The sequence below is a fragment of the Chlorocebus sabaeus genome, chromosome 12 (genome assembly GCF_047675955.1).
Source record: "Chlorocebus sabaeus isolate Y175 chromosome 12, mChlSab1.0.hap1, whole genome shotgun sequence".
NCBI classification, from domain to species: domain Eukaryota; kingdom Metazoa; phylum Chordata; class Mammalia; order Primates; family Cercopithecidae; genus Chlorocebus; species Chlorocebus sabaeus.
This window is the reverse complement of record NC_132915.1, coordinates 26,999,761-27,023,671: the sequence shown is the minus strand read 5'-3', so window position 1 is coordinate 27,023,671 and position 23,911 is coordinate 26,999,761. Positions and strand designations below refer to the sequence as shown.

The following is a 23,911-nucleotide window of genomic DNA, read 5'->3' as shown; positions in this document are numbered from 1 at the left end:
AAAATATAGAATACAAAAGACTTTCTCTTAGATATTATACTTCCTGAAGGGATGCCCATCCACAAAAAAAGCCTAATGCTAATTTTATCAATGATAATGGAGGCTTCAAATTAGTCTTACAATTTTATTTTTTAATTTTTATTTTATTGTTATTATTTTTGAGATGGAGTCTTGCTCTGTCACCCAGGCTGGAGTGCAGTGGAACAATCTCGGCTCACTGCGACCTCTGCTTCCTGGGTTCAAGCAATTGTCTGCCTCAGCCTCCTGAATAGCTGGGATTATAGGCATGCACCACCATGCCCGGCTAATTTTTTTTGTATTTTTAGTTGAGATGGGGTTTCACCATCTTGGCTAGGCTGACCTCGTGAGCCACCCGTCTCAGCCTCCCAAAGTGCTGGGATTACAGGCATGAGCCACTGTGCCTGGCCACAATTTTATTTTAAAAGAGTACATTCTATGGTGTCTGTTATCGGAATTCAAACATTATAGCTTTCCTTGTATGCATTAGGACACTGGGGTCTAAACTAGTTTCAAGGCAATTTCAAAATGCATCTCACAAGTATTGCATGACTTCAAAACCAAACAGGAATATCTTAAAATCTGACATCCATTCATATTTTAAAATTGTCTTTAAAGTTGTATGCTAATTAGTTATTTCTTATATAGTTTAGTGGTCTCAGAACTCTTTTAAAGTGAGCAAGCCAGCTGTGTCGAAACAGTTTTATAGGAAACGTGGGTCTGTTTTTCATCCTCTCTCTCTTTCTCTTATTTTATAAAATTCTTTCATTATTTATTTACAAAAAATTCTATCAATGAAAAAGCACACATGGGTCCTTCATGTTGTGTTTATTTACATTGATTAAAAGATGGGTTGGGAGAGGAAGGTTTGTGCTCATGAGATTTAGAAGCTAGTTTGACCTAAGGAAACTCAGCCAGTAAATACAGAAACTGTTCTAATTTAATTTCTCAGGGTTGTTTTTGTTCAGATTGATTGTGCTGTCTATCCAGAGGGTCAAAACAATCAAAGAGAAGAAACATTCTTCCCAAACACTTAGCTTCATGTATTTCAAAGAAGTCTTAGCTTTCATACAAACACCAAAATCTGATAGAGTGGAGTGCAGAAATAGAGCATTATTAGTGGGAACTGGGGCTGACCTCCTCTTTTTAAAGCTAAATTGTCCAGTTGGTTCAATATTAAGAGAGATGATTCTGTCCTAATCTTGTAAATATCTTTCTGTTGTGTTCTACAGAAGAGAGCATATAATATATATAATATATAATGTGTATATTATATATAATGTACTATATATAATATATACAATTATGTATTATATATAATATATACATTATATATTTTATACTCTTCTGTAGAACATACATAATACATACATATGTTATATATACATATATACATTATATAATATATACATATTATATAGCTTATATACATTATATATAACATGTGCATATTGTATATTATATAATATAGATAATATACACATATGCATGTTATATAATATGCATTATATAATATACATTATATAATACATTATATATAATGTATATATAATATATAAGATATATTTTATATATATACTGTAGTGGTTAAACACATGTACTTTGGTGTCAGAATACCTGGGTTTTCATCTTGACTATGCTAGTAAAAATAGCTACATGGAAAAAAATCCACACAAAAAGAGTAAAAATAATTACAAAAACAAAATACAACGTTTCTTAAACATTAAAAAAAACAAAGGAAAGAAAAAGAAATATAGCTAGGTGTCCTTGAACAAGCTGCTTAATCTAGTTTTATTTGTAAACTAGGAGTAATAATAACACATTTATTTTATGAAGATTAAATGAGTTGGCATGTGAAACAACGTGGTAAGTTCTTCATAAATGTTAACGTATTCTTATTATTAGAGTTGGAGGGAGGTCAGGCTGTGGAGTCAGAGAGAAATTTGAATCCTATTATTGTCCCTTGCTTAGTCTCTTATTCAATTGTTTATTAAATTATTAAACACAGATACGAAAACCTATTTCCGGGGGGTATGATGATGACATGTCTTACATGGTATCTGGCACACAGCAAATGATAGCTATTATTATTGTTTTTATTCTGCATTATGTAAGTGAGCTTAGTACTAGGCTTAGAGAATTTCATTGAGAAGTGGAATATGGAGGAAAGGAGTCAGGATTTTGTTAAGTGATTCTGGACCAGCAGCAGATCAGTGGGAGTCTTTCCGGATATGCAGGCTTTCCGTGCTGGGAGGCATTTGGTGTACTGGCTTCTTATATTATGCAAAGACTCATAGTACCAGTTTCAAAATGGACTCCTAATGATTGTGTGTCCAGGAATCTCATCAGCTGTCTGTCCCTAGGCCACAAGGCAGGGACTTACTTGCCTGTTTTGTGCTGAATGGGAACTCCCTAATGTTGAGAGGCTTTCGGTATAACACATCTGGGCACATTTTCTTAAGTTCCAGCCTGGTAGTCCATCTGGCTCACTGAAAAATTCTATAGGCATATTTTATGTACCTTCTGGATCAGTGCATCAATTATTGAACTTATCTTAAAAGCCTCTTGAAAGAGAAGCAAAGTCCCCAAATATACTCATTTTCTACTTATTCTTGACTGATAAATTAAGTCATTCATAAGTTAAAAGGTAGAGAAAATGCAGCGCATTCCTCTTGCACACTCCTGAGTAAGGTTTCATTCTAGTCAAAACTGGGATAATTATGCCATTATTAAGATGATAGACATGGATTTTAAAATAATCTCACTGCATTAGCATAACTTTAGTTATCCCAAATATATAAATGCTACCAAGGCTTTAAAGGGTAATATATTTGGCTTGTTTGGGTCTTTTCAGATTTTATTTGTTAAAATAAAATAAGGTAGCAATCAGAAAAAACAACCAATCTGAGTATGTAATCACAGAATGCAGTAATTTTCCACAGAGGCCAATTTCATTCCCTGGGGGACACCTGGAGATGTCTGGAGACATTTTTGTAGTCATAACTGCGTGTGTATGTGTGTGTGTGTGCACATGTGCATGCTACAGGCATCCACTGGGTAGATACTGCTAAATATCCTATGATACACAGGACAGCTTCCTAAAATAAGGAATTATCCAGCCCACAATATCAGCAGTGTCAAGGTTGAGAAAACGTGGCCTAATTTTATAACTATTATAGTTCTTTGCCTTCACTGAGTCCACTTGAAAATAAATTTGAGAATCTCATGAAAGCTTGTCCCCTCTGTCCAGAAAATTCACACACCCACACATTTATATATATAAATTGCAGGGAGGGTCCACAGATTCTACCTCCTAAGCCCTATCCATAGACTCTAAATCTAGACTCTCTGCTTTTAGACAGGAATTTTCACCACAATCTCAAATTCATTGTTAAAGTGCAAAGAAGATGATATAACAGGCAGTATAATAGAGTAAGATACACATTTTTTTCCTAGTCAAAAAATCCCCAATTGAACTGGGGTTCTGTTTTGGGTAAGTAACTCAAGCTCATGAATTCAAGTTTTTTTCTCTCTAGAATGAGTTTGGTGATATTTGCCCTAAACAGTGCTGGTGTTATAAATACCATTTGTACAGTAGGGTTAAGAATATGGCATAATAATTATACTCACCAATTTTTCCTTTTTTTCATTGTATTTAGAAAATACAATTTGAACATAACGATAACAGATGTAATTTGTCAACTACCAGCTATGAGCCAGACACAGCTGGTCATTTAGTATGTATTATTTCTAATAATTACAACAATAACCCTATAAGATATGCATTTATTATACATCACTACTTTAGAAACAAGTAAATCAAATCTCAAAGGGGTTTAAATAAATTGCTCAATGTGTTATATCCAATTCATTTTGAATTCAAATTCTTCTGCTCTTAGCATGAGTTTGTCAGTGATTTTGTAGCAAAAGTCGTGGTTATTTAAGATTCATTTCAGTAGAGATACACATACACATACATACACAGAGCTGTTCCATAAATATTGAGTTAGCAATGATATATATATAGTAAATCTTGAGTAATAATAATAAAGAACATCAGCCAGGCATAGTGACTCACACCTGTAATCCCAGCACTTTGGGAGGTTGAGGCGGGTAGAGCACTTGAGGTCAGGAGTTTGAGACCAGCCTGGCCAACCTAGTGAAACCTCGTTTCTAATAAAAACAAAAAATTAGCTTGGCGTGGTGGCAGGTGACTGTAGTCCCAGCTTCTCGGGAGGTTGAGGCAGGAGAATTGCTAGAACCTGGGAGGCAGAGGTGGCACCACTGCATTCCAGCCTGGGTGATGGAGTGAAACACTGTCTCAAAAATTAATCGTTGGTTTCAATGGCTCAAGTGAAGTGAAAGATATTAGCAAAGAGGTTTTTCTTTATCTTTTTTTGAGAAAAAATATCTCACCACTGTCTTGAACTCTGGGTTCAGGTGACCCTCCCACCTCAGGCTCCCAGGTAGCTGAGATCACAGGCTCATGTCACCACACCCTGCTAATTTTTCTTTTCTTTTCTTTTTATTTTTTGAGACAGCGTTTTGCTCTTCTTGCCCAGGCTGAAGTGCAATGGCATGATCTTGGCTCACTGCAACCTCTGCCTCCTGGGTTCAAGTGATTCTCCTGCCTCAGCCTCCCAAGTAGCTGGGATTACAGGCATATGCCACCATGCCCAGCTAATTTTGTATTTTTAGTAGAGATGGGGTTTCTCCATGTTGATCAGGCTGGTCTCGAACTCCTGACCTCAGGTGATCCTCCCGCCTCGGCCTCCCAAAGTGCTGGGATTACAGGCGTGAGCCATGACGCCCAGCCCTAATTTTTCATTAGTTTTTGTATCATCAGGGTCTCACTGTGCTGCCTAAGCTGGTCTCAGAGTCCTGGGCTCAAGTGATCTGCTTGCCTTAGCGTACCACAGTGCTGGAATTGCAGGCATGACCCACCGTGTCTGACCAGGAAAAAGGTTTTTCAGTAAGAGGTGTTCGTCGTGGTAGAACAGATGTACTTGACTTTTCCACATATATCTTGTAAAGGTGAAGAAGGGGACACACTCAAAACTGGGAGAACTGATTAAAAGTACCCAGTTCTGGCTCCAGGCTCTTATTCTTCCTCTAGTGAGTTTTGAGAGGAAGCTCATTTACTGATGCACTCCCAGATGCACATGATGCTGTCCTCCTAGGGTTCAGTCTCTATGGAAAAAGTGTGGAAACTGGTGTGTGGTCAAGGACTGTTGGAACAAGTCCTCGGCCATTTGTAGGACAGCATATTAGCTTGCTACCTGGGACTTTTTCTTCAAGAATTTGATAAGTAGGAGCATCATTCCGGAACCTAGTTCTTAATAGACATCATTTTAAAGTAGTGTAACAAACATATGATGCATGGTAGAACTTAATGTTCAGTTCAAACCCAACCCAACCCAACTCAGCTCAGTGCAAATAAATTATATTTTTCTTTCCTTTGTGTAGGGAAAGGCATTTTCTAGAACTTTATTTAAAAACACAGGATCTTTTAAAAATCTGTTAAAAATTTGTAGTGGAGACCCATTCCTTCTCCAATACCCAGCTAAACTGTAACCTCTGTGTGCTTTTTCTGACCGATATTATCTTTTCTATGGTTTTTTGTACTTTATACACACCTCTATTACGGCATTTTTCACATGGTATGGTAATTCCTCCCTCCCTCCCTCCCTCTCTTTCTTCCATCAGTTTTAATCTCATGAAAAGAACATCTTTGTATACCCAACTCCTAGTCCAGTGTCCAGCACAAAATAGATGATCTTTATATATTTTTCAGTAAATGAATGAGTGACTGATGGATAAATTACCCAGTTTTGTATATAGATGTAGTCAAACCCCCAAACATTCAGAAGGAATTTATAAAATAAAACGCCTCTAGGGCCATCTCATTTAGACTTCAATAGCAGGCCCAAAATAATTATTTCCCTCTATCTTTTATCCACCACTCCTCCTCTGAAAGCTTATAACATGGAATCAGAAGACCCTGCTTACCATTTTTCCAATCATCATTACATACGGGCCCAAATACTTGTTCACGCCGAAGATGTCTAGGAGACGGATGTACCAGTAAATGATGTTCACGCAGTAGATGACCCTCCCGTCGCTCCTGAAGGGCTGGTCTTGGAGACGAAGGATCATTCCAACAGAGAACAGAAGGATGGCAATGAGGTCCGTGACATTCCAGTACTCCTGCAGCCACACCTTCACTTTCTGTAGCAACTTCCCTGGCTCTGACATCAGAATCTATAAGGCAGGAAGGAGAGCAGGGTTAGGTCTGGTTTCTGTCTATATTTTCAGCCCAGTTGGGAAGTGCTTGGTCTGTTGGCTGACGTTACTAGCTTGCTTTGTCTACCTATATCTACTTAAATACTTGCATGCTATAAAAGTCCAATTGAGCTCAGCTTAGGCGATTATTCAGCTGCAGTATTCCAAAGGCACATATAAGCAATAATTTTGATTCTTTGGGTGGTGGTAAAATTCTAAGACACACATAAGAGTTTTGCTATAAAATGATTCAATCCTAGTATGCTGCAAATCTCTGAAGTCTCCCTTTATCTCAGTAAACAGTGCCACCATATTGAGTTCCTCAGGCTGCTCACTTGGGAAGACTCCTCCATTTTTCTCTTTCACATCCCACATCCTCTGCACCAAGTCCTATCACCTCTATTTCTAAATGCAACCTAGCCAACTACTTCTCACCACCTCCACTGCTGCCGCCCTATTCTAAGCTCCATCACATCTTGCAGATTGCAGCAGCCTTCTAACTGGTATCCCCATCATCCTCATTGCCCACTTACCCTCAACCCATTCTCTGAGCAGCACAAAGAATGATCTTTAAAAGCCTGGATCTTTAAAGATCCAGCTGGTGATTACGCATAGGTAAAAGCTCATCAAGCTGCACCCTCAGGAGTTGTTCAATTATAGATAAATTATACCTCAATTAAAAAAAAACTTATGAGACAAATGAACAACAGAAACTAAAGCAAATGATCATAATTGTATGCTTGAGCTTTCTGATGACGTCCATTACAAATAGTGAAAAATCCAAACTCTTTACAGTGGCCTTATTTCACATCCCACCATATTCTCTCTTATTCTCTACCCTGCAGCCATACTGGTCATCTCTTAAGCATAACAAGTTTATTCGATATTCAAGATGCTTGTACTTATTCCTTCTATTCATCACTTTCTTCTCCCAGATCTATATTTGGCTCCTCTTCATCTTCAAGGTCTCCGATCAAATGTCCCCTTTTTAGGAAGGCCTTTTTTGACTACTTTAGCTGCAGCAGACTTCATGTCCCCAAGTCACTCTCCAATACATTACCCTATTTATTTTTTTTGAGTTTTTATTACTATATGAAGTTATCTTCTGTATGCTTGTATATGTATGTGTGTATGAGTATGTGTGTATGCCTGTCAATCAGTCATCTATTTATTCATCCATCCATCCATCCATCCATTTTTCTTTCTTTCCTATACTGAAACTCTGAGGGCAGACCCTTTGTACCCCAGGCCTGTTACATAATAGAAACTCAATACATATTTGTCAACAGACTGACTGTCGTGTAGGCACTAAGAGCAATTTCCAGTCCCTTGCATATCCTAACTCCTTTGTGGGACTCTTGCCTTACCTTAAACTGACAGGGGCTACCACACATGGGTCTATGAAATGCACAGCTGGACAGCAGGAGTTGCACCCATGCTGCACCACAGACTGCCCCAGGATGTGAGAAGCCAGGGAACCCCACTTCCTGAAGCTGCACCAGGGCCACCTTCCTCAATTGCTGGTGTTTGCCTCTGAGGATCCCATCTCTTCAAACCATGACCAACCCCTTTCCCCACCTCAGAACCTCTCACAGGAGAGGAAAGATTGGAGGCTTGTGTGAATCCTCATGTCCACTATAATGATTTACCTAATTCTGAAATACTAAGGAAGACAGGTTTTAGTAAGTTAGGGCTGGGGCTTGGAAGGCGGAGCAGGGTACCAGGAGCTGCCTGGGAGCCCTATTTTTCGTAGTCAGTGTCCTGCCCTAAGCCCTAGCCCAGGGTTTCTAAACTTTAGTGCACATCAGGATCACCTGGAGGGCTGGGTAAACTATCCATGCCGGGCCCTCAGTCTGGAGTTTCTGCTTCAGTAGGCTGGGGGTGGGGTGGAGGATTTACATTTCTGACAAGTTCCCGGCTCCTGCCTGGTGGCCACAGTTTGAGAACCACTGTCCTAGCCATCAGCAGTCTCTGCAGCTGGTGGTGTTCTGATGGCTTCTCACTCCCTGGCTGCATCTTAATGGAGCAAAAATCCATGTCTGTAGCTGGGAGAGGGGTTTGATGGGCAATGCTTTGAGCTTTTCCAACCCTTTGCTCACACTCTCCTAAAACTGCTAAACACAGAGGTTTGTAGCATAAGTTTTAAACAGTGAAGCATTTTTTAGTAAAGTCCCAACATTAAAAAAAAGAGATGAGATGAGAGCAGAACAGTCCAGGGTGAAGCAGAAGTGGAAAGTCGAGTCCCCCCTGCCTCCTCCACCTCTCGAACCAGCCCTCAGGCACCTGTCTTAGAACCCTGGGAGCCTGAGGAGCATCATGGGGGAGTAGAAAGAGCACTGAGTCTAGGGATGGATCCGTCAGGTTTCATACTCAGTTGTCCTTTCTAGCTGCGGGATACGGGGAAATGGCTTAAACCCCAAGTCTCAGTTCCCAGACCTGTGCAGTGGGATGTCATCACAGTCACACCATCGACCTCATAGGATTGTGGGGTCGGGGGAGGAGGATCCAGATGAGATAACGTCTACCCACGCACACTGTAAACAGTGCCATGCTATTAAGGGATTACCGGGGCTTGCTTTAGTGACTCCAGGCAGAAGTATGTGGGCTGGGAATGGGGGCATCATGGGAAACCACAAAGCCTTCCTTGTGTATTCCTGGGAAGGCACCAAAGCATGCAAACTTTTCCACATTTCCAGGATCTTGCGTCTGAGCCCTGGAGGTCCTGCGTGCTGACTGTGAGGAGGCAGGAAGGGCACGGCCTGTGGGGTCCTCACCCCTTGGTCGTCAAGCAACTCTTCAGTGAGTTCAGGGCAGGACACAGGGGTTGGGGCGCCACCTCACTGGGTTGCAGAGGAAAAGGTCAGACTCAGAGGTGGTCACTGCCTCACTCCCCACAGGAAGCGAGGAGTCTTCGGTTGACCCCTTCCTGACCCCAGCCTCCAAAGCCCTGCCCTCCCTACTATTCTATGCCTCTTCAGGAGAAATGGATATCCAGGCCTCGAGGCTCCTGGCAGCCTGCCCATTTGGCAGCCTCTGCCAGAACAGTCCGTGGAGTACAGACTGCTCCCTGTCTTCTCCCAGTCTGGTCCCTGGAGAGACTCCAATCTCCCTGCTCGAGTCCTTCCCTTTTCTGCTTATCATGGGGAAGGAATATGCTTCTAGGCGTTAAATCGCTCGAGTGCCAGCTGGCACAGCACAGCCACAGGGCCCCAGCAGGAGCAGGCCTCAGTTCTCAGAGAGCTGCACAAAGACCAAAGCAAATTTATTACCGTTTTTCAGTTTACAAATGGGAAATCCACAACATTGGTCAAGAAGAAAAGGCACCATGAATGGGAAGACCGAAGTGTAGACAACTAGCTGGAACAAGGCAAAGCGTTCCTTTTTTTTTTTTTTTCTCAATCCAGGTGCTTGTAAAATGGGACTAGCAGACCCACTCCCAGGTTTTCAGGATGGGGAGAGGGTAGTCGGAGTTAAAATATCCCCCAAATAGTTTAAAAACTCAAGAGAAGGGCTTAAGAGATAAGACATTTGATCCCAATACAACTGCATCTAACAGATACCGCATCTTTTCTCTGGAAGAGAACATTCTAGAGCTGAAACGCTTGCCTTTTAACCTGTCTTTGTAATGAAGGCAAGAGTGAAGTTGTGGATTTGTAGGAGTCCGTTTTTCCTATGGTGCCCAGTATGTTTTCCCACCTGCTGTAGTACAGCAATTAGGGTTGTTCCTGAGCTCTTAAAGACTCAGTGGACTTGAATGGGAGTATTTCCTCCAGAAAGGGCCTGCCCTGCTTACTGTCATTTCAGGAAAGAGAAATCAGCACTACCTCCTAAACCTTTCTTCCCTAATGGCTTTCCCTCATGAAATAGGAGCGCGGGGTGAACATTGAGCGGGGCTGCAGAGCCCTCTTGTGGACTTTTGCTTGATCACATTCTTTTAGCAGCTCTGAATCTGATGGGCCCCTGAGGTTGGCTCTGATTTCAAATAAACCACTTAGGGGTGGCATTTTGAGGGCTCCTTTTAGGCCATAGAAGTTGGGGGAGAAAAGAGGGACCCTGCACCCACAACCCGAAGGACCTGCGTTCAGTCCGCCTTGGTGGTCCCTACCGCTGGTAGAGTGGTTGGTGTCCAGCAGGTGCGAGCAGAATGTTGAGAAGAAATAAACCAAAGAATAAATCCAATGAATGAGTGAAAGCAGAGTTCCTCCTAGAACAGCCGAAACACATCTGGAGAGTCACAGGTATTGGCAGGCTGTGTCCGAAGACACCCAGAATAAGGGGGTGAAATGGGAGTTAAAAGTGGCAAAATCTAGAAAGTCATGTTTATAGGGATGAGTAAAGACATGCAAATGGCATCAAAAACAACTGGAGGCCTTCTTGGGACAAAAGCTATGTTAGCAGAGAATAGACCAAATGCTAAGCACTCAGGGAGTTATACCCCTATCAGCACCACACTGTGAGCCTTCCCAGGTTTGTCAGAGCTAAGCAGCAGCTGTGGTAGCATTAGAGAAAACAGTTTCCGGCATCATCTGCATCCCAGGCATCTTCCTGTCCCCTCCGTCCACAGACAGAACTTAACCACTGTCTTTCTCTTATGTTTTATTTTATAAAAGCTGTTACCTCTCTCATCTTTTCTATTCCCAGGGTGAAAATATAGGAGATGACGATCCATTCCTGGGTGGACGGCCAGCGTTCCATCTTCACTAACACGATATAGTTGAAGAGCATCAGGTATCCGATATATGCCAGCTGTAAGGAAATACAATACAGTGGTCTGGCTGTTCAGGCCCAGGAGCCTCAGCATCAGCCACGGCCACTGCACAGCAGCACAGAACAAGGTCAGCAAACAGGACACAGAATGTATGACAAAATGAACTCAAGGTGCTAAACTACCAAGAGAATTAGAAAAGTAATACTTGAAAGATTATACTATGCAATCTTCCTTTTGACCCGTACATGTGTCTCTGGGGCTCTGGTGCTTTGCTTAAATCTGTGTGTCATGATGCATCATTTCGTCTTGCAGTTACCCATTTCTGTGTGTGTGTTTTCTTGGCTAAAAAGGGAACCTTGGCTGTCAGTGGCTGCTCTTGCTCAGGCGTGGACCTTAGGTTCTTAAACTAGGGCAGCACAGTGGATTTTTGCTTCATGAATGCCAGGCAGAATAAGTGTCTGTGAGAAGAAAAGGAAGACGCATGTAACACCTGTAAACTGGTCAACCCAACATAAAATTAGCCCAGGCTTAAAGAGTTTGGTTTGTCAGTGCCCTGGCAGGGTTTCACGTGTTTTCATTTTACCACTTTCCTGCCTTACCCAAGTTAAAATATTCCTCCTTGGTGTCGGCTTCGTTGAAACAACACAAGACACGACACAATTTATAGAAAGGAAAGGGTCTGTGTGGCCTTTTGTGAACGGGCGTGGGGTTTAATCCCCAAGAGGCTCTGGCTCTTTGGGGTTGAATCCTGATGTGACTGGCTGAATTGCTGGATGTCTGGGAAGGACTCCCCAGGGTTTGGTGACTGTTCTTGGAAGATTCAGTTGTGTCAAGGTGAGTGAAGTGCAGGGAAACTGGTGAGGCTCTTGCATAAGGGACTGAGGAGCCTTGAGCGAAGACTCACCTTAAGGGAAATGGCAGACTAGCTGGGCCTTCCTTAGGCAATGCCGCAAGTTGAGTGAGGTTCTCACTGGCCTTAGGGGCCTCAGAGGCCGTGAGCAGGAACCAAGAGGGAGTTTATTAAATCTGCTGCACTCTTCAGAGTGGTTGTACCAAAGAATAGACACATTGTGGGTGAAAGGATTGAGGCCTTGAGGGGTCTGGAGGTACAGCGTGACTTTGGAGCTGGGAAGGCAGCTTAGAAGGTGGACGAAGCTGCAGCCTCTCTGGGGGATATGCTGCTTTCTCTACTAAGAAAACTTCCTCTCTCCCTCTCTACCTCCCCCTTTCCTTTTCTAATAGAAGGATTCTCTTATGTTTTGAGACAGAGTCTCACTCCCGTCGCCCAGGCTGGAGTGCAGTGGCATTGTGATCTTGGCTTCTTGTAGCATTGACTTCCTGGGCTCAGGTGATTCTCCTACTCCAGCCTCCTGGGTAGCTGGGACGATAGGCATGTGCCACCACAGCCAGCTAGGTTTTTGTATTTTTAGTAGAGACAGCATCTCACTTTGTTGGCCAGACTGATCTCAAACTCCTGGGCTGAAGAGATCCCCCCAGCGTGGCCTCCCAAAGTGCTGGGATTACAGGCTTGAGCCACCATGCCCGGGTGAATGAATGGATTCTTTTTTTTTTTTGGAGACTGAGTCTCACTCTATTGCTCAGGCTGGAGTGCAGTGCTGTGATCCTGGCTGTCTGCAAATCTCCTCTTTGTGGGTTCAAGCGATTCCTGTGCCTCAGCCCCCCTAGTAGCTGGGATTACAGGTACCTGCCACTGTGTCTGGCTAATTTTTGTATTTTTAGTAGAGACGGGGGTTTCACCATGTTGGCCAGGCTGGTCTTGAACTCCTGACCTCAAGTTCATCACTTAAAGGGTGAAGTAGGTCGGAGTTAAATAAGATCACTATGAGAGCTGGACATCTGGGCTCACTCTCTACCTGCATGGTTTGTGCTGGCATCCCCCCACCCCCCAGGGCCTATCATTTCAACCTATGCCTAGGTTCCTACCCCTCCCCATCTTCAGGAGCATTGGCAAATCATGAAAACTTCTCATGAAAGAGTTTACTTAAAATTGTGTAGGACGCTGTTTAAAAATCAGTTCAAAATGGAACTTGGTTCATATGGTTTCCGTTTACCATTATAATACACTGGCATTAATTCTGTAGTCCTGTGAGTACAGACTGCAAAAAACAAAAAAAGGACTTCAGTGGTTAGAACTCTAAAATATACTCTCAGCCTCCTTCTGACTTAAAATCCTTCTCTCTCCTTGCTTCCTTCTCTTAGTTGGGTCAAATTCCATCACTTATAGGGGAAATGAATATTGTTAACTGCCCTGGTTTTATCATTTTGCCCAATTCATTGCAAAACATTCCAAAGCATTATCTTCTCTTTTCATATGTAGGCCCAGTGACATGCACATTCTTCCAGAACCTCTGCATTTTAGTACGTAAGTAACTCCTTGAACCTACATCTGTCCTCTGAATACAAATCTAATGTGTTTAGTGGAAGGAAGGTAGGCATAGGTATCAATGAAGCTTGGATTTAAATTCCAGCTCACATACTTCCTAGACGTATCATCTTTTGTAAGGTTAACCTTCCTGGGCCTCCATTCTGTAACATGGGATCACTTCCACTTTCCTTATAGAGCCTTTGTAATCACCGGGGATCTATATATCTATCTGTCTGTCTGTCTGTCTCTCCCAACACACTGTAGAGACCCAATAAATGCTGGCTAATATCCACCTTTTTTTTTTTCCCAAGATGCTTCTGTTATTCTTTTTGTCTCCTCTTCCCTTAGTCCTTACTTCCCTTTGATCCCCAATTAACAATTCACACCTCTCCCCTTTTTTTTTCTTTTTAAAATTGCCCTCATTATTGGTTATGCTTCCTCCACATTCATCATTTTTAGCCCCTGCCTGGTTTTTACATCACAGTTACTCTATAATGAACTTTTTCCATAGTCAAGCTATAATATAATATTTTGGTACGACTCTCAAAATACAGACTTCTGAAAATAGGGTCTTATGTTTAGATGGCACAACAGAGGACTGGCTGCTGTCTTGGAAGCAGCCTATCACAGAACTCACCAACATTCATGCAGCCTTGCTGTAGATTATCTTGACATGGCATGCTTTAATTGTATGTGTGTGTATATATATATTCTGTAAGCTTTAACAATCTGTATGTAGAATGTCCAAGCTTTTGAACCTATGAGTCTTATTTAAGTCAGTGGGAGAACTCTAAGAATTTGTATTTTATTAACCTATAATCTTTCAATGCATTTTCCGTTAACTAAGATTCATGCTTCTTAACCTGTCAAACACAAGCACCAAAGCCTGCCACAGCTTGCTATGGATCCCTGGTGGGGCTTTGCTCTTCCTCACTTCTACCTGGGCTTTTTTCTACTACCTCTGGAGAGCAGAAGGGCACATGGTCTCATAGAGGATAGAGTTGGTCACTGCTAGAGAAACTCAGAGTACGCACTGTGTCCTCTGACCTACAGCCACTTCACACTTTGAATTTGAATCCTCTCCAGCCGGATACCTGAAATAGGCTCCCAACACAAGCAGGGTCGAGGAGCCAGCTGGACCCCTGCCTGCTTTCTTCTCGGACCAGAAGAGGACCCAACCTACTCCTAGAGAAACTTGCTACAATGCAGAAGTGAGGTTACATGGAAATGAGGTGTGTCCTACCTTTCAGAAACTTGGGAGAGTAGGACAGACCATTTTTGGAAATCTGGTGAGAAATACTCTTACAGAGAAAAACACAGCCCAAAGTACCTGGGACCTTCAATCTGAAACTGAATTGTATTGTTAGGCATCTCTGGTGATTCAAAAGACTGGCATACCTCATATCCGATCACTTCCTCGAGGCCTGGGCTTTGTCAATATGTGACGATGAATTTTGGAGAATCATGAAAACACAACTGAACGAATCTGGGGGATCCAGTCTGATGGATTTGCTGAGGCCAAGTCAGCCATGCAGAAGAGTGCTGGACACACAGGCCCCACCCCCCCAAAGAGATAGCCTCCCAACAAGCTGCCAATGACATAAGCAAAGCAGCGTGTCTCAAGCATCTCTAATCACAAGTTTCGCCTGGGAAGCTGGTTAAACTAACACAGCCTCTTAGGCTCCTTTATGAAGATTTGATTCCATGGGTCTATGATGGGGCTAGAAATTTGCATTTCTAACAAAACGCCCTTGTCATCATGGAAGTTTTAGAAATGTTGATACTATTACGTCTACTGATTTCTGCTCTCAGCAGTCTGTAAACTTTTTCTGCAAATGGCCAACTGGTTAACTTTTAAGGCTTTGTAGACCTGATAGTCTCTCTCTGTCTCTCACCACTCATTAACTCGATGTGGTAGCACAAAAGCAGGCAGCCTACTGGTAATGTTAACTGAGGTTTAGCCTAAAGCTGCCTCCTTACATATTTTAAGTTCAGCCTAAAGTTTTCTCTGTACATTGTGAACTATAACAAATGAAGGTGTAACAAGACCAATCACTGAATTTCAGTCAATCAAATGTAGCCAACTGCTCAAAATGTGTTCACAAAAGGCAAATGCTGAGCTGTAACCAATCCAGCTGTTTGTGTATGTCACTTCCATTTTCGTATGCCACTTCCCTTTTTCTGTCCATAAATCTTCCACCACGTGGCCCTGCTGGAATCCCTGAGCCTCCTCTGGCTTGGAAGGCTGTCCCATTCATGAATTGTTCATTGCTCAATTAAATTCCCTTAACAGAAATTAAGAGTCTGCCTGTGCTCCAATTATTTATGGACACTACAATTTGAATATATGTCTCAAGTATTCCTTTTTAAATTTTATTTTGACCCTTTGAAAATGTAAAAACCATTCTTAGTTTGCAGGCCACAGTTATAGGCCATGGGTTGAATTTGGCCTGAGAGCTGTAGTTTGCCAAGCGCTGTTCTAAGCTAACAGTTGGGGTATCATAATATTAAAGGAAGGACAGACCTGGGTGTAAAATAGCTCCAAAAATGTTGTCTTAGGCTGGGTGCAGTGGCTATCGCCTATAATCCCAGCACTTTGGGAGGCTGAGGCAGGCCCATAGTTCGAGACCAGCCTGGCCAACATGGCAAAACCCCATCCCTATTAAAAATACAAAAATTAGCTGGGTGTGGTGGTACACACCTGTAATCCCAGCTACTTGGGAGGCTGAGACATGAGAATCACTGGAACCCAGGAGTTGGAGGTTGCAGTGAGTGAAGCTCTTACCACTGCACTCCAGTCTGGGTGACAGAGTAAGACCCTGTCTCTCCTAAATAAATAAATAAATAAATACATAAATATTATCTTGATAAAATGGTTGTTAGGATTAGAGAGAGTACTTAAATAGTACCTAGAACATTGCCTCAAACATAGTAGGTGCTCAATAAAAGATATTATTTTTGTTGAGTGGATGAACACAACACAACACTATCTATTACTATGCAATGTGAATAGCCTAGAAGAAACAATAGTCACAGTTACGTTGTACTTACATGTCAAGGAACTGTTCTAAGTGCTTTATATGTTTTAACACATTTAATCTTCATTAAATCCTATAAAATCGGAACTACTATTATTGGCATCTTAAGAAAACTGTGGACAGAATGGGAAATTAAGTTGTTTGAGGGCACATGGTAAGAGGTGCAGATGGGATTCCCACCCAGGCTGTCTGATTCCAAAGTCCATGCTTGTCACCACTAAGCTGTTTTCTGCAAGGTTAAAAATAATATAGAGCTGTATAAAATATATGAATAGAAATGATTTTTGCATGCCTCAGTTATTTTTGGGGGGAGATAATTTTTCTCTTTTCCTACCATTGATAAATTTGAATTTTTACTTCACTGAAAACATCTAATATTTATATTTTGATAATATCCTATCCTCTCTCAAGACCACACTTCAAAGTGGTAGTTTCTGAATGGTGGCAATTTTATCCCACAAGGGGACATTTAGCAATGTCTGGAGACATTTTGCTTGTCATACTTGGGGGATGAAGAGTTGCCACTGAGTAGAGGCCAGGCATGCTGTAAAACATGCTACCTGTTGAGGGCAGCCCCCCACAATGAAGAATTATCCTGCTCTAAATGTTAATAGCACTGAAGTAGAGAAACCAAACTTTAAAGTCAATGTTAAGTGTTAGCACACAGGACCACATGAAAAGCACCTCATCTGGTCATTTGAGTCATTTTGGCCTCAGATTCAGATTATCCTGTTGCTGACTCAAATGACTGCCATGCAGCTGGTTGTGGCAAGGGCTAAAAATACAGATGCACTATCCTTCATCTGGCACAGTTCCACTGTGGCTGGAAAGATTCAGAGATGACCTGGGCCAAAAGCTCACCTTAAAAAAAAAATCTCTGAACAGTAGATGTGGAGAACCAATAATTGAACCATTTCTACCATATCAGAAGGTCATTTCAAGGACAATCCACTCTTTTGTAGGCAGAAAATGGTTACATGATGTGCATACTAAGCAATATTAGCCATGATTGTAGGTTTCCTTTGAGTAGTTTTTGCTGCTGTGGTTTGCATATTGTTAATTGTGTTGGAACAAGAAAGGTTGTTTGATGACACTAGCAGATTGGGAGTAGTTACACACACACACGCACACACACTGCCTTCTTTAGTGGTGTTACTTCCACACTCTCCTCACTCCTTACCTGCCAAAAGTAGCCCCAAATCCAGGACTGGCATCTAAAATGGGCAACTGTGATCTAGCCCTCATCCATTCAAAACACCAAGTATTTCAGAAAAGCGTATCTACTTTCCTGTTAGACAAGACTCATACTCATCTCACCTCTATTTCTGTTTGTTAGTTCTCACCTCCACCATTTCCTCTATTTTCTGAAAGGAGGCAAAATGTGGCCTGTGAAAGCTGCCTAACAAAACGCCACAAATCTTGCAAAGCTATTGAAAAAGCAAGGTCACAGAACTTTCCCTCCTGTGTGCGTGGCACTTACGACTTGCAGAGAAAACCACACAGGTGCATGAGAAATGGACATTGGCTCCTTGTGGCCATCCACTAGGAAGGAGAAAAGGAAATGTGCTTACTGTGTAGAACCAGAACTTCACGATGGGTGCATTGTAGAATTCATAGATTTTTCTGCCGAGGGGGATTAACCGGTGCCTGCTCTGAACTTCCTCTTCATCCTTCTTCCTGGAGGACTCCCCGTTGTTTCGTCCCAACATTGCCTATGGTGGAAGAGAATCGATACTATCATGGCAGGGCTCTGGAGAGCATGTAATTCAATGTGCTCATTTTACAGATGAGGAAAGGATGCCCATAGAACCTAAGAACCCAAGGCCCCAGAGATTTAGAGGTTGTACCTTTCCTATAAGTGCATTTGCACTACACGTATAATCTGTGAATACCCTTTGCCTGAGATGGAAGGCCTTGGGTATATTTCTTGACCATTCTCTTCTCTTCCACCTTGGGTCTTCTAGAAGATGTGGGTAACAGATGATACCCAGAGTCCAGAGTGGAAGAAAGGGTGTAGCCTGGGAAGGCCAGACTTCAAGAATCTATTCTTCCTCCCCACCTGCTCTCTCTCTCTATATATCATGAAACAGGCTAGATCTGGATTCAAATTCTGTCTCTTCAAATGCTAATGACCCTTAAGTCAAAGGTAAATTGGACCAGCATACCTAATTTATCCAAAGTTGTGAATACTCAAGAAATAAATGATCTGCAGTGCCTGGAACTTAGTTAGGTTAGTGATATGGTTTGGCTCTGTGTCTCCACCCAAATCTCATCTTGAATTGTAATCCCCACGTGTCAAGGGAGGGACCTGGGGGGAGGTGATTGGATCATAGGGGCAGTTTCCCCCATGCTGTTTTGGTGATAGTGAGTTCTCATGAGAGCTGATGGTTTCAAGTGTGGCATTTCCTCACTCTCTCTCTCCTGGCACCACGTAAGACATGCCTTCCTTTCCCTTTGCCTTCCACCATGATTGTAAGTTTCCCAAAGTCTCTTCAGCCATGCAGAACTGTGAGTCAATTAAGCCTCTTTTGTTTATAAGTTACCTAGTCTCAGGTGGTATCTTTATGGCCATGTGAAAATGGGTCTAATACAATTAGGGACATCTCCCTGACCCTTAGGCATGTGTCTTGGCTCCCTGATTTCAAACACTGTAAATCCTGAATTACTGCTGGTACTAGTTTCATGGTGGTTCCTGTGAACGCTGCCTGCCTCTGCAGCTACGTGGGACTAGGAGAAGGATTCCAGTCAGGCCTGACCTTGAGAGGTCCTCATCTCCAAGATGCTGGAAACTTCCTTGAAAATACAATCAGTTCCTTCTCATTCATGACAACAGTAGCAGTGACAACAACGATAATAATTTAACTGAGGAAGAGTTCCAGGCCCTGGGTAACTCAGATGGGAGACTGAATCCTAACTCAGACACTTCAAATTGGTGGCACCACGGGAAAGATTTTTAACTACTCTGAGACTTGGTTTCTTTAACTGTAAAATGAGGGTAATAAAGTATCCACTATAGGGTTGGCCTACAAGTCAGGTAGCATCTGGCACTTAATAAGTGCTCAGTAAACACTAGCTAGGCTTTAAAGTGAACTGAAACCTTCTTACACACTCTTCACTAAAATGATCTAGTTGAGATTACTCACTAGAAAAAAGTGTTATTAGAATCTATAACAGCATACTTTCTTGGCTTTAATTCTTCAGTACTGTTCTAACACAAAGCTAGTTTCACAAAGTTTGGAGATTTTTATAACATGTGAGGACAGGGTAAAACTTTATAACTGCTCAGGACTGACCAGGATTTGGGGCAAGACAGAGTACTGGGAAACGAGCTCAAAGCTGAGACAGCTCATTATAGAAACAATGCATGGGTTTTGAAATTGAGAATAGAGACAACCCTAGATAATTCTGGCTTAAAGCCACTTTACCTAAAGTATACAAATATTAGTTTCCACTACTTGGTTCATTACCTCAAATATCTACTTTATTCAACTATGTAATAATCACAAATGATTGACCTGTAACCAATAGGATTTCTGGAGAAGGTAACTTCCATTCCTTTGTGGACTCCGGCTGGAAAAGTCCCTTGAGTTAATGAAGAAGTTAGATTCCATACTATGACTTATTAAAGTGTTTATTTTCATCAGTGAGTGGAGTAAATCTTTCTGATGGACATGACACACTAGACTGTGATAGAGTTCTATAAATATTGATCATTGACCTCAAGAAACTCTGAGGTTACATGACATTTGGCTGCCTATAATTTATGTGACATAATTATCATGCTTCTGTTCTGCTTATTTATATGCTTGAGAATCTAATGCTATTTGGGGACACAATGAGATGAAAGTAAAGACAGCTGGAAGGTTTTTAGGTGTCTTGGAGAGAGTCATTTTGGGGTAACTTCTGGGGATGGTGACTTTCCCAACAGAGCTATAGACATGCCCTGGGTCTGTGGACTTGTGGGGACTTTATTAGGCAAAATAGAGACATTTATCCAGCACTGCATTCAAAACAAAAACAAAAACCTGTTTTGCCTTTATTATTCACATATACTCCAGCATGAAGCCTTTGTAAAAGGCTTGTCTTTCATGGATTTAAGTAAAGCATTTTTGACATTTCATTAATTCCAGCCTAAGCAGCTTAACTTTTGATTTTGTTTGTGTCTTTTCTCTGTATTCAGACATTTCCTTTGACATTCCTTAAAGCAGAATCTAACAGGGTCAAATATAGACAAAACTGCACAGCATGATTTGAGAATCTATGCTGGCTAGACACAGATGTCAAGGCTGAGAAAGTTCTTTTGAGGTGAACTAAACTACTAAAAGCTACAAAAATGGAGTGAATTGAGGTTGATATTTTTGTGTATCATTTTGGAAGGGCCAAAGGAAAATGTCCCATTCCAAAAGAGGATATACTGGTTTAACACAGAAGCTCAAATATCAATCCCATAAAAGGAGGGGAGGTGCCAATGAGCTGCACTCTGCAGTTCTCTCCAGGTTCTGTCCACTGACCAGTGCCCGAGCAGTGACAGAATTTGCCATCAGAGTCAAGGGAGGGGTCCACTTTACAGACAACTGCTGTCCAGCCCTGAGTTTGCCAGGTCACGTGTCCTTTCCTTCTTTCCTTCTCCCTGCTGTTTCTGCCTGTGGAGAAGCTCGGGCAGCAATGCTCTTACAGAGCCTTCTACTGGGCTCTTAGTAAACAAGGCCAGGGTCTATTCTCTTGTTACTAAACTTTGCTCTTAGTCTAGAGATGCATCTCTTATGGTGGCTTCTTGAAGGATCAGGTTCTCAAAGCTCTAGGCTGAGCAGGGGAAGCTACCTCCCTTTGCTTTCTTCCTTGAGACCCAACCAGAGAGAATGCTGATTCAGTTTCTGGATGTCTTCCTAGGATGTGTACTGATGTCAGGACTGTGCCACATTTGACTTTGGAGGCTCATTCATCACTTTTGGATTCTTTCTGCTACATGGTGGACCAAATAGGCTGAGCAGCCACGCTTGAGACTAGAGACATTCTCTCTCGCCCTTAACCTACCGTCTAAAAGTGTGGTTGATGGAGCCTATATGCCCGGATTCTAATCTTAGCTTTGCCATGAACTGGCTGGGTATCCTTGAGCAATTTAACCTCTATAAGTGTCAGTTTCCTCATTTGTAAAATGGGAATTAGGGCTGGATGTGGTGGCTCATACCCGTAATCCGAGCACTATGGGAGACCAAGACTAGAGGACTACTTGAAACCAGGAGTTCAAGATCAGCCTGGGCAATACTCTTAAAAAATAAAAAGGCCAGGTGTTGTGGTGTGCACCTGCATTCCCAGCTACTTGGGAGGCTGAGGTGGGAGGATCCCTTGAGCCCAGAAATTTGAGGTTACAGTGAGCTATAATCACACCATTTTGCTCCAGCCTGGTGACAGAGTGAGACCCTGTCTCTAAAAATAAATAAATAAATAAATAAATAAATAAATAAAATGGGGCCAATAATAGTGCCTATCTTGTGGGACTTTCGTGAGGATTCCATTAGTAAGTATGTGTAAAGCACTTAGCACTGTTAAAACAATATTGGTTTATAGAGTGCCAGTCTCCAATATAAGTAGTTTACAGGCACACTTTTTATACTAGACAACTGCTTGTGAGTTAGACAACATTATTGTTCCCGTGTTTGAGGTTATAAAATTGTGCCCAAGGTCACACAGCAAGTAGGTGACAGGGCAGGATTCTGGTTCCAGAGCACACGTTCAGCTGAAATATTCACTAAAGATTCAGTATTACTATTGCCAGTTTTCTTCTAATGATCAAGCTATTATATTCTATTCAGAGGACAAAATTATGGTGAGATTGTTAGGGAATACAGTCATCTGTTACAGAGCTGAGCCAACTCCTCCACAGATTTTTATACAAATCCTCAAACGGAACAAAAGTTGGCCTTTCATTCAGTAAGTCAGGGATTGTGTCTGCAAATAGATCTTTAGGAAAAGCCTACTGGAAGGAAATATTGTTTACCTGCAGGAGAAACAATTCGCACTGCTGTCCTACTAGGATAATAGTGCAAAGGCCTTTTGTCACCTGAGCAAAACTAATTTTTGATTTCACCCCTTATAGCTTCTTCTGGGTCACTACAGCAACGGTCATTGGCGGGGGTGGTGAGGGAGGGTAAGACAAATTGAGAAAGTCCTTATGGAGCTGTTGCTTGATGACTTCCAAGCTATGAAGCCTTGTTTGTCCCTTTAACAGCATGTGATATTTTTAGCCCCTGCATATGAGCCAGTGGCAGTCACGCTGCTCAGGCGGGGGTTGCAAGAAGCTGTCCCATGTCCAGCTGCCCCCTTCCCTCTGCAGAACAAAGCCTCTATGCTCTATAATTATACCAGGAAGAGCTAATAAAAGCTTTGCATACAAACCTCAAAATTCAATTAGTGCTGTAATTGTGAGCCTGACCCTGAAGACAGATACAGGCTTAGCTTCTGATCCGCAGAACAGTACCAGCTCAGTGAAGCCGGCTGCTCCCAAATCATGGATTCCCTTTCCTTCTTTGTGTGCTGAGACAGATACCTCATCCGGTTGTTCAAAAAGCTTTGCTTGTTTGGAAAACGTAGGGTGTCTTGCTTTAGAATTTCACTGGTTTGTCCTGCACCACTAGCTGGCTGCAAGATTTCACATATGAGTGGACCCTGCGGTTGTGTTATTTACACTTTTCCAATACCCTGGTCGCAATACTGAAATGAAAGCACTCCATGATTAAACTTGGTGGAAGGCTGGGAACAGATGTCTGACCTAAGGAGTTACTGAATCTTGAGCATATTGGTGGGACAAGTGGATTAGGAATTCTGCCCACAGAGAATAACTGTGCAGTGTTTTCTTACTGTAAGCTCCATGTCCTCTTCATCTTTTTCTTTCGTGGGCTTCTCTGGTTCTTCTGCCTCCTTCTCTTGGAGGTGGATTTCCTGGGCCTGAGACATATAGGGCATGTCGTCTTTGTTCTTGAACTCCAAGCTGAGAATTGAAGGAGGAAGTAGAATTCCCAGAATTACCTAAAGTAATAATAATGATAATAATAATAATCACATTTAAAGGATTAAGATTAGGGTGGTTGTTTAGAATCAGAGAGCCTGAGGTGTGGGGTATAAGACTGTGTGCATGTGTGTGTACATGTGCACACACAGTTATATGCTCTGTGGGGGACCTGGACATCTGAATAACTAACATATTAACATATTAATACTAAGAGGATCATTTCATCCCATCTAGGAAATATTTTGCACAGCTCAGTCTCATTTTTGGAGGAAAAAAAGCATTTTGCCCAAATTTGTCTTATCCAATTAACACCCACTTTGCATGTGGGTAACAGAGGAAAAAGAGACTCTATTTAAGGCAAAAGTGGGAAAGAATTCAGATTTACATTTAGCCATTAGACAGCCCTTGATTTTGACTGTGAAATCAATTCATACATCTGTCCACTGGCATTTTTTTTTCTTTGCTAATGT

The 23,911-nt window shown here is 42.0% G+C and overlaps 1 protein-coding gene and 1 long non-coding RNA gene across 27 annotated transcripts in view; one reads left to right on the top strand and one right to left on the bottom strand.

The window, feature by feature from the left end:
• Window positions 1-23,911, bottom strand: part of TRPM3 (transient receptor potential cation channel subfamily M member 3) — a 920,173-nt gene that overhangs the window by 61,444 nt on the left and 834,818 nt on the right. For all 25 annotated transcript variants that reach the window (XM_037997448.2, XM_073021525.1, XM_073021526.1 and 22 more), the window contains 4 exons: window positions 23,291-23,458; window positions 18,004-18,144; window positions 10,918-11,046; window positions 6,028-6,279 (listed from right to left, as the gene is read on the bottom strand). In XM_037997448.2, the coding sequence (XP_037853376.1) occupies window positions 6,028-6,279; window positions 10,918-11,046; window positions 18,004-18,144; window positions 23,291-23,458 (690 nt within the window). The remainder of the gene's footprint in view (window positions 1-6,027; window positions 6,280-10,917; window positions 11,047-18,003; window positions 18,145-23,290; window positions 23,459-23,911) is intronic.
• Window positions 10,942-14,553, top strand: LOC103219564 (uncharacterized). 2 transcript variants are annotated; one of them, XR_005240227.2, is made up of 3 exons: window positions 10,942-11,028; window positions 13,347-13,391; window positions 14,448-14,553. It is a non-coding gene; the product is annotated as an uncharacterized lncRNA (long non-coding RNA). The 2 variants fall into 2 exon arrangements; XR_012094759.1 differs by lacking the exon at window positions 10,942-11,028 and adding an exon at window positions 11,037-11,135.